Below are 11,510 nucleotides of genomic sequence, written 5' to 3'. Positions count from 1 at the left end.
TTTGTTACCCTCTCCCGACTCAGGATAAAAAAATATGTTAGATGGGGAAATTCCAGGATGTAAAACAATTGAGTGGGACAATTTTTAGCCAGTCATTCTGGGGAGATCACTCTTTCATGGCATCTGCTTCCTCTCATTAATCCATCATCTACATATATATCAAAGAGTATCCATCCAGTGTATCTATAGACAGCAATTGTAGGTGCAAAGCGGTGTACAGTAAAAAAAAAACCAAAATATCTCTATTACAGGTTTTATTTAAAACTGAATTTATTAAATAAAGACATTTGATGCATAGACAAAAACAGATATAAAAACAATAACTAAAAGCTTTCTTTTCATAAGTGTAATGCTTCTTCAAAATGAAATGTATACTTCATATACATGTGTACAATAGTTTGTAGGATTACATGTAAATCTATCGTTTTCCTGCCTAGCTATTATTTTTTCACAATACACGGATGAATACAATTTTTGGATTTTTTCCTAGCAGCAGCATATTTCTTTTTATATGTATAGCAATTATAAATAATGCCAAAATTAGAAGATAAAGCTGCAATTGGCATTGCTATCAACAATAATCCAAACAGAGCCGTCAAAGATGCAACCAAATACCCGAAAGTTGTTTTTGGATAGTGGTCCCCATATCCAACAGTTGTTATAGTTACGACTGCCCACCAAATACTAATTAATATGTTAGGGAACGTTTCTGCATTCTCAAATTCTGCCCAGTACATTCCAGACCCAAAAAGTATAGAAAAAATTGTAAACACCATGAACAGAAGAGCTATGATTTTCCAGCTTTTTTTAAAACACAGTCTTAAAATATTCATTTCTGCAGTAGTTTCAGCTAAACGCAAAAGTCTGAGAATTCTAAGGGAGTATATAAATCCACAAACCACCATAAGTTTATCGGCTGCTATGTTATCGATGACTATACTAGGATTCCTATCAGCAATGCTGATAAAAAATGATATTACCACTGAAACTAGCTCTATAACGTTAGGAGGTGACAAAATGAATGCTTTCTTCCGATGGGTAATCAAAAATCTTAAAAATAAATCAAACAAAAGAAACACGTTAGAAATAATTTCCAAGATCATATGCTCCCTAGAAACAACTTTAGTGATCAATACTGTACGCTTTGGATTGCTGAAGAAGAAGTTGTATGTATTATTATCTGGTATTGGAGGAATGTTTTCTCTTGTGACACGGAATTCACTGTTCGAATGCAGGAGGTAGCACACAACTGCTGTTAGGGTAAAAACGGCCACCAGAAATAACCATATCTAAGAAAACAACGACATTAAATGAAAGATACGTGCATATGAATTCAGGAAATAATTTTTATAGTTGAAAATAATAATCTAAAAATGTCAGTAGAGACTAGCAGTATGATATTAAATTTAAAAAAAGAATCTTTTTGAAATTAAAAGGATGAAGATGATTTAACATAAATTGGATAGAGAAAAGCTAAATTGATAGATTGGAAAGTTGCTGCTAAGATTCAGCAGATCAGCAACACATTATTAAAATTATTTCAAATAAATACATTAAGAGCTTCATATGACACACTGTTCACACCAGAAATCCAAACCCTGTTGTACATTGTACAGAAGGTTTTTGATATTTTTTCCCTGTTTAGTCCGATGAACGTTTTAGACCCCATATTATAATCCCTCTTAACTCATGTGTGTCAAACTCAGAATAAAACATGTGAATCTGCCCTTAGAATGTTTCAATATAAATATGAATTAAATGACAAATATTGCCATGATGACTGTTATTTGGTCGCAATGTCTAATGGTTAACCGATTGGCAATTTGCATTTCAATTGCCAACCAATCATGGAATTTTGATATCAGAGAACATAAGTCGTCTGAGTGATGAAGTTGTTGAATGATTTGTTACAGAGTCAAGGAACTGTTTCAATGTACTGGGTGAGGCTGAGATCGATCTTTAACATGGAATAATATTTACCGAGGCCCCGAGTAACAGAAAGTGCTGGCATGAAATTTTAAGATATCTTGCTTCTCATGGGCCAGAGATTCCAAATAAACGTCTAAGTTTGAAGCTCTCCACTGCTGGTGTCTCAATATGAGTAAACAATTCTAGAAGCTATTAAAAGCAAACAAACAAAAGTACTTAACATATTTAAGAATGAGGTAACTGAAATAAAATAGAGCTGATCAGTATTGCTTGTAGTTTTATTTATTTATAAAAATATTGTCATATATGCTGACACATTTCTTTTTTTTCATCCAATAACACAAGATGTATCTATATTAAGAAAGAATAATTACCTTGCCCAGTAAACTGGAACCTGGATCCACCAATGCCCTGCTGAGAGTTTCTCTAACTTCCTGAAGTTTACCTTTAGAACATTTTATTTCTGTTTCTATTGGACAGACCCCTTGTGCCATATATTCTTCCATTTCCTCGATCGCCTCATAGCTAGACATATTATCACTGTACAATACTTCGTAACAACATTTGGGCACAGCCTCCAGAGGGATCATCCAGAACTCTATTTCTTCTCTTGCTTCAATTGCACATATATTCCTTGGAAGATGCAATTTTCTTCCTGACAAATAATCCAGAATATAATGAAATATTGCAGGGTTTCTGTCCACAAAGTAGTTACCATCTGATTTGACTTCTGCTCGGCCATCTTTTACGAATTCATCCATGAAATCCCTGGCAGATTCAGAGACTGTTACAAAATCAGTACCCCTCAAACTGATACAAAAATAGTTAGCCATAATCAGCATGCCTTAGATGATGGAATGTAATTCATATATCCTAATTCTACATTTGTTGAGTTTATTTAAATTAGGACAGGATCGAAATGGTCCTAGCTAATTGGCTTTTAGACTATCAATCTCTTGATATCCCAGAGCTACTGGTCACACAAAGCAATAGGATAAAACCTTTATAAAATCAATTCTAGAACAATACGAGTATTTATAATTATGTTATCTATTCATCGGGGTTGAATGCAGCAAATCGTAACTTTAGTTAATGTTTGCCAACTCCAAAGGCTACCGGTATGGTTTCACTTCTAGCCTATCTTTGATAGAAATCCATGTGCTCTCTGACAACGTTAGAATCCGGAATAAAATAATTCTTCCCGCTGTAAACTGTTGTGAAATAAATAAGTCTTACATGTAATGTTTGTTTTAGTTAATTCCTGATTTGTAGATTTATAGTTTGACTATGCTGAAAACACAGCCGTGGATTCATTTAAATAATGGCAAGATCGAAATGACAATGATTATATTGTCTTACAGACTAACAACATTTAAATATATATTAACACAATATGACAAACAAAGCAATATTGATCAATCATTTATAAAATCAAATTCACAAAATTAAGAGTATGTAATTATGGTCTTCATATACATGCATATTGATCACAGTGAGTTATCAGTGCCACCGCTATGTATAAACTTGGAAGGGAATTTTAGTTCGAATGAAAAATTGTCTGTGAAATTTACTCTATGTGTACTGAAATTAACGTTTTCATTTTTTAAAGCAAATAACAGGTTGTACAGAATGGTTCGTGCAAACCTGAATAAGTGCTCGCCATGTATATTGTAGCACTAAATTATAGAAAATATTGCAGAAGACTTTCGCGCGTACATTCAAAACTCAACGTACCATAGGATTTTCCAAATTTTGTAAAATTGATTTTAAAAAATCTATTTCCTGATATAAGTCTCTAATGTAACTTAACATTTAACTTAAAGATAAACTCGACTCGTAAATAGGCATTAGCCATTTCGATATTATAATCAACAATATCAACACTAGGGTATACTTCTCGAATTTGTTACACCTGACTGCTTTATTGACACGAGTATCGGCGTGAAATGGCGACCCGACTTCGGCTGGTTACTAGTATCTTGCATTATACCTTTGTATGGCACGCCAAATTCACAAAAATGAGCAAAACATAGTTTCACAATCGATAAACTAGACTGTACGGACTGTAAACTATAGTTAACAACGTTAATCTATATTTTACATCTGTAGACCATAGTTAACGCGATAATCTACGTTTCACAACCGTAAACTATACTTAACACTGAAAACAATCATTTGCGATTGCAAAACATAGATTATCTGATAAATACAGTTTCACGATTTGTAAACTATAGTTTACAAACCGTTAACTATAGTTAACGATCGGATAAATATAGTTTCACGATTTGTGAAACTATGATTAACAACTCTTAACTATAGTTTAGGATTGTAAACTATAGTTTACAAACGTGAATCTATGTTTATCAACAAATTCCATTGTTAACGCTTATTACAGACAGATAAAGTAAGATTATCATTCGTAAACTATAGTTAACAACCGTTAAATATAGTTTTACAGATGAAAACTATACTTAACGAATCGTTAACTATAGTTTACGGTTTGTAAACTATAGTTTACAGTCGATAAACCTAGTTTATCAATTGTGAAACTAGGTTTATCTCATTTTTGTGAATTTGGCGTGCCATACCTTTGTTTACATTTTATTGCAGTCACATGTATTTGTGTTTGTATACTGCACTGACCTGTGAAACTATTGTAAGTTTCTTTGATACCGTATAAGTGAAAATTTAAGCCAGATGCAAATTTGGCGATTTGTTTTTGAAAATTGGTATTTTACTTCTAGCGATATGTAATTTAAGCGATTTTAAAAAGCTCACTTAAGAAGGTATTGCCGATAAAGCGCTATTTATTTTTAGCGATAATAAATTTTTCGCGATCTTGGCACCCTCGCTAATAATGCCAAAATTAAAAATTTATGCATATTCGGTATTTTACTTTCGTGTATAAGAAGAAGTATACATGTATAATTATTTTCGTCAATACCAATTGCTGTAAGCATACACCGGTGACGACTAATTATATTGAACAGTGACTTAGCTCGGCCCTATTTATAGAATCCCTACGATGTAGCGAGAATCGGATCAAAAATGAGGGACACATTCCTTTTATGAAGCCCTATTAAAACAGATATACAAGAAACATGTGTGAAGTAGACTAATATGTATGTTGTATATAAACGTCTTATATATCAACCTTTTATACCAAAACAACTGGACCAAATGTAGCCATATTTGCAAATGTTTAATTGAACTTGACAGACAATTGGCATGATTGTAAATAAAATGGCGATATCTTGTAAATTAATATTCGAGGATTCAATTATTCAATTTATAATTAAACTTGTATAAATTACTAGTTTACAAAATGTACAATTTTTATTATATTAAGGAAAACTACTGATTGTTTCATCTGACATCATGTAAATGACCTAAATCCGAACATATTTTATGTTTTTATTACTAAGGTTTTCTTTGCTTGAATAATCACTCAGTCTGATGCAATCTAAGAACTTTTTCACCATCGGGAAATGATTCAGAGTTCTCTCTTTTTTCATTTTGATAATTCACATTTGGTCATAATAATGCCATATTCAAGGATTCTACACAACTCTCCGTATATTTTTAAATGTACAATTATGGCAATTACTGTTAGAATAGTTTTTTCATCAAACCACGAGAATTTGACAAATTTGTCCAATTGTCCTGGGAATATTACCAACATTCAGGTGTCATGCAACCGTTGTGATATGATCTTTTAAATTTTCTTTCGTATCAAATTCTTATCAAAGTACATCTTCCTTAAACACGTTATATTAACGCCAAGGTTGACAAAACTTAAAATAGCCAAGCCAAAACCTTATCATAAGAAAACTTAATTTCATGTATAAGTATGTCTCGGTCAAAATTTTGGATTAACAAAAATGTAAAAAAAAAAAAATTCCTTTTGACCTTGACCTTATCCACAATAACTTAGATACATGGTCAAGGCACACAGTCTGTACACAAGCAGCATGTTTTTTCTTCATTTATAGGTCTGAGATAGAAGATACAACATAGATTGACACGCCTGTTTAATATATTTGGATATTTTACTTGAAAAAGAGGTTATTTAGCAACCAAGCCCTATAATGATAAACGTAATGACTTTAATTTTTCAATCATCAACCTTGCTTTTGCAGCAATATTCCTTCATCACCTGGATACGGAATTTAAATAGACGTTTTTTTTGTTTTTGTTTTATAATATTGGTTAGTCCATTATTTATACACTGAATCGACGACGGATTTTCCCGTTATTTCCCGATCATGACAAGGAGCACACGGCGGGTGTGACCGGTCAGCAGGGGTTGCTCACTCCTCCATGGCACCTGATCCCAATTCTGATGTTTCGGAGGTCCGTGTTTGCTCTGCTCCAATTTGTATTGTTTTATGGACTTTGATATTGAATACTGTTCGTTATCTTCATATCCTTCGTCTCTCAGTTGATTCGATACGCAAGAGCATGCTCTACGTGTATACGGTGTCTAAAACGAGGTAAATTATTGACAAACAGGTTGATTAAACAAGAATATCAGTCACCATTTCGTAAGTTACATGGCCGATACAATGACTATGTCAGCCAATACAATTTATCATCGAGTCAATTACTGATTGACTTTTTTTGATACCGATTGTTAGTCCATTATTAACACCTGAATTGACTACGGATTTTTCCATTATTTCCCGATCATGACAAGGAGCACACAGCGGGTGTAACCGGTCGGTAGGGGATGCTCACTCCTCCATGGCACCTCATTCCACATCTGATATTTTGGAAGTGAGTGTTTGCTCTGCTCCTATTTTGTATTGATTTATGGAATTTTGAGCTTGCATACTGTTCGTTATCTCCATATATAATAATAATTACAAACTGAAGTGCATACAAGCATTCCATTTATTTTCCACGTCAGAGAAGTTATTGACAATGATGGTTACATTTAATCACACCAGATTTTGAGAAAAATCAATATAATATAAATGAAAATACAATATCAAATTGTATATGTAATTCTGTACAAGTATGAGATAATCTAATAATAGTTGTGTAATTTCTAATTAAACGGCATTGTCCAGATAATTAGTGGGATTGCAAAAGAAAAATCGTTTATTTACACTACTAATATAGATCCGAAACATCAATCTAGAATCAATGTTTAAATCATGCCTAACGAGTAACATGAATCCCCCACATCACCCTAGAATCGGTATTTAAAGCATGCCTAATGACTAATATAGATCTGCCACATCAGCCTAGAATCGATGTAAAAAAAAACAGGTCTAACATCTAACATAGATCCGCCACTTCAGCCTAAAATTGATGTAGAAAACAGGTCTAACATCTAACATAGATCCTCCACTTCAGCCTAAAATTGATGTTGAAAACAGCTGCTCCGAGACTGATGGTCCTCCTTGGCCTCAGACGAATTGAAAAGAGAACAAACAAAAAAGAGCATTCACAAAAAACTTTGAAGCAGCGAAAAGTGTGGAAAGAAAAGAAAAGAAACGAAGGATCGAGAATGGAAGAAAAAAAAATGAAGGGCAAGGCGGGAAACTCGACGAGAAAGGAAATGTTTGTGTTAATGAGATAACCAGGTATAATGTGATAATAATGTAATATGAAGATAGGGAACACAAATCAAGCTAAAATGTCCATTGGTACAATTCAAAATGTGAGCAGCACAAACAAAGTCATTAAACACATAAGATGTGGGATTAAATGCAATGAAAGAGTAAGCAACTCCTTGCTATCGATCTGTTTACATCCTCCATGATTTCTAAGTTGTCTAGTGAAAACTCTGTCCCAAAGAGAATTGTTTTTTCATCTTTTTTGCTATGTTAAGACTAGATAAATCAAGGCTGGATATTGTTTTGTAAAGGTGCCTTGCTATCTGTCTCCTTGGCGTCAGTCGATGGTTGCATAGGATTGTGTTTCCTGGAGAAGAATTCAGGAAGTGTTTCAGAAATGAATGCATGGTACATCTTGAATTTATGTCTACGTAAATCAGAAGTGCTTGCTTTTTCAAACATTTTTTGTATTTCTATTTTATCTTCATCGTTAAGTTCATTTTCTTCATCATAAAATATGAAAGACAATATATAAGGGGAAGTAAAGATAAGGCCGTATTGTGTCAGATCCACAAATTCTAATTTTCCAAAATTTTTGCCAACAGTGAGAGTTTCTATAGTAATGAAAATATAGGACAAAACTACGATTGTTTTCAAAATAGCAAAATAGATTTTTGTTTTGACGAAACCAAGATGTTTCAAAATTTGATTGAATTCATCCTGTCCTATAAATGTTTGGCCATATTTTTCCTCTGCAAGAAAACACATAAATGAGCACGGATGCAATTAAATCCATGACTTCCTTGTAATATTTCATTAAATAGATGATGATCGCAACGGCATAAACAAAATATTTAAAGAGATATTTTCTTACTGGAAGAACAACAAAGAGTATAACATTGACAGATCGGAAGACGAAGAGAAAAGACGATACAATAGGACGTAGTGTAAAAATAGATAACACCAGAATTAACAAGGCAAGAATCGAGTCCACACATTTTCGTTTGGATAAGGTTTTTATGAAATGATGCGTTACAAATGGTATAAGAGGAAGAAAGCAGAAAATCAGCTGAACAGCAAATTCAACTAAAGCCAACGCAAGGTAAAGAATGGAGACACATTTCACAAGTAAGCAACAGGATCTTCTTTTTTTTCTTCTTTTTCTCAGAATCCTTACTTTTTTAGTATTTTTCAGAATAACTGCATGATGCCTGTGAATAGAAGAAGATTTAACTTTAACACAAGTCCAGCAAGCTATATTTTCAATTTGGTCACTCATATAGTTTAGCAAGTCCCACAACAGACCAACTCTTGACATCAGTTTATCACAAACCGTAACTGATTGACTTGTCTGGTATCCAAGTGCAAAAGAATACATTTTATATTCATTTTGAAAAATGTTATTATGATGAAATACAAAGAACACGACACCAAGAAGAGATCCAAATACTGCAAAGATCAAGTCACACTGCAGAATGACATCATCATTGTTACTTAAGTTGTTGCACATTGGCTCGTTTGCACGAACGACGTGTCTGTAGTCTCCATATTCTCTATCAGCCAGACTTTTTCGACTTAATGTTCTGTATACCGCAGCAGGAAGTAATATGAATATGTACAGCAAAATAAATAGTCTCAGAGAGGGCAAATTTATGATTTTTGTAAATAGAGATTCTGAAACTGGTTTTCGATTTACCCCTGATCTTTGAAAATCACATTTACATTGACGAGGCGTTATCTTTGAATGAAATATTTTCTTTATAAATCTCTGAAATCCATACGGTCTTTCATGTGGAAAATAACAGCAGGAGCACTTAAAGCTTGCAGAAAATTGTCGCTTAGGAACTTTTGTTGCATTGTTCTGTTGAGTAGAAATATCTTTTCCAGGGGCAGCTTCTTCGTCATCATCTGCCAGCTGTTCGTCTGAATCCTTCGTTTCCTGTACTTCATGAATCTCAATTAGTTTAAAAATCCATATAAATTCTAATGCTAAAAAGAAAGAGAGAAGGGGTGACAGGAGGGACTGTTTCTTGCTGCTCACTTCTGGATTTCTTATACTTTCTAAATTAGGCTCATAACACAGAAAATCATACCCTATCCATATCGTTGTGAAATAATACAAAACTTCTTTGAATTCCTGCTCGTCAAATTGCTGGTGACAGATAGTAAATTCGTTGTATGAATCGTTTATAAATACCCATATGTAAGAATATATATTTAGTATGGTTGAAAAATCATCTTTAAAATCACAGGTCATGTTCTCGTCCTGTATACTCAGAGGTGGTATTTCTACGTTGCCTTCTTCTTTAAAAATTTCAAGCATATTAAACGTCACAATATCGAAATCAACGGGAAGAATATTTAGCAAACTGTCTCCTTTCTTAAGGTACTGCCATTCAAGTAACCTGTTCTTCACCAATGGAGATATCGTCTTCGGCAAACCCTTCGGGGGCAAAATGTGCAGAAAGATAAGAAAGTAATCCTGGTCAACCATTTTCGTAATCTTCGTCCTAGTTTTCTTTAAAATTTTTTTATCAACGTTTTGAAGCGTTAAAATAATAATACATGCATCCAGATCTCCAAAATCATCACCTGTTGTAGAATTACTTTCGATAGTTTTATTTCTGTCTTTCCGTGATAGTTTAAGTATAGGTGTTGATTGATTTTTAAAAGAAGACGTTGAGTTTTCCTGATTAGTATATTCTGTTCTGTTCCCAATACCTTGGTTCTGCATTGTTATGGATCGTCCAAGTTTGACATCTGATTCATATTCGAAATTTTCTTCATATTTTCCTGTTTCTTTTGTGTCGTTCTCAAAATGAAAACGTCCCAGAAAGAAAATCAAAACAGCAAACTCCGCCAACAGCAAAAGTAAGACAAATGCTGCCTTTACTCTTAAATTCATAATCTGTAAACCAAAAATAGATAATTTATAAGACTTCAAATCAAATACATGTACATAGAATTATAAAGAATTTAATTTCAAAAATTTGTGAAATGTCAAAATCTGAAATATAACGTAGCTAGATTTGCTGTTTAGCTTACCGATTTCAGACCCTATGTAGATATCTCAGTAGAATTTCATAAAGTTTATGATGCAGCTTAAATTTATATAGGAAAAATAACCCAACCTTAAAGATCTTGACCATCCATTTATCCACTGTATAATATATATGCCGTGTTCTATTTCTCTCGTATCTTATTTCGATTTTATCTTCGGATTACAAACATTAATTTACTATGTAAAAAGAATAATATGTAACATTTAGGCCAAAAGAAATCGATTTATAGTTACTCAGGTCAAAAATTTTAAAAATTCAAAATTTCAAAATTCAAAGATCTTGATATCAATTGATTCCTACTTTTTGCTTTCTCATAATGCTAATTAAACATGATCATCCCTAAATATTGTTATCACAAAGATTTCTTTAAAGTCGATTTCTGGACCTTTGTTTCTAAAATTTTGCATCATTTTAAGTTTTAAAATTGAATTTAGATTCTACAATGCAAATTAAACTATATCCATTGCAAAAACCACAATTGAATTCCATTCAAGTAGGATTAAGCCAGGAACTATATTTTGTTATATATTATAAATAAATGAAATAAAATTATCAATTTTTCCCTTTTGAGCTAAGTACAGTTGAGTACTGTTTAGATTTCTATTTTTCCATTCTTGTTGCACGCGAACCTTTTTTATTTTTGCAGTGAAATGTGTTATGCTTGTTCTGAAATATTTATTATTTCTTATGAATTTTCTCTACAAATTCTGATAAATATAGTAAATATATTCTGAAAGTCCAGGAAGAAATTGAGCAAATTTTAAAATTTACACATTTTTAACATCATATATCCCCACTTTTGATGTTCTTTTCTTAATATTTAAGATAAGTTAAATTGGCCTATCTGCTTAAATTCTGCAAAAGTTTAATAATTGATTATGCGAAACAATTTGAATCTTTTTCTTAGTCAAAATTTTAAAATGTCTTTTTGGAATATATTTATAGTTTATTTTTG

General features: G+C 32.6%; 1 protein-coding gene across 2 annotated transcripts; it reads right to left on the bottom strand.

Moving 5' to 3' along the window:
* Positions 1-426: 426 nt before the first annotated feature.
* Positions 427-2,762, bottom strand: LOC134247864 (potassium voltage-gated channel protein Shaw-like). Of its 2 annotated transcripts, none has more exons than XM_062730265.1 (2): positions 2,304-2,762; positions 427-1,289 (listed from the first exon to the last, which is right to left on the bottom strand). In XM_062730265.1, exons 1-2 carry the CDS (start codon positions 2,760-2,762, stop codon positions 441-443), a joined length of 1,308 nt encoding a protein of 435 aa, XP_062586249.1. In that variant the 3' UTR covers positions 427-440. The 2 variants fall into 2 exon arrangements, 1 of the variants encoding a protein (XP_062586249.1); XR_009987939.1 differs by lacking the exon at positions 2,304-2,762 and adding an exon at positions 1,981-2,046 and having other exon boundaries at positions 1,202-1,289.
* Between the last annotated feature and the right edge of the window lie 8,748 nt (positions 2,763-11,510).

This window comes from Saccostrea cucullata, unplaced genomic scaffold (assembly GCF_032062105.1).
Source record: "Saccostrea cucullata isolate Sc308-1 unplaced genomic scaffold, CSIRO_AGI_Scuc_v1 ctg120, whole genome shotgun sequence".
Taxonomy (NCBI): Eukaryota; Metazoa; Mollusca; class Bivalvia; order Ostreida; family Ostreidae; genus Saccostrea; species Saccostrea cuccullata.
The sequence above is the reverse complement of the archived record's forward strand: the minus strand, read 5'-3'. Positions and strand labels throughout refer to the sequence as shown.

Excerpts from the sequence above, each read along its gene's own strand:
- LOC134247864 (XM_062730265.1), bottom strand. The coding sequence starts at position 2,762 with ATGGCTAACTATTTTTGTATCAGTTTGAGGGGTACTGATTTTGTAACA. Across the intron at positions 1,290-2,303 it reads GTTCCAGTTTACTGGGCAAG|ATATGGTTATTTCTGGTGGC; the intron begins GTAATTATTCTT and ends TTGTTTTCTTAG.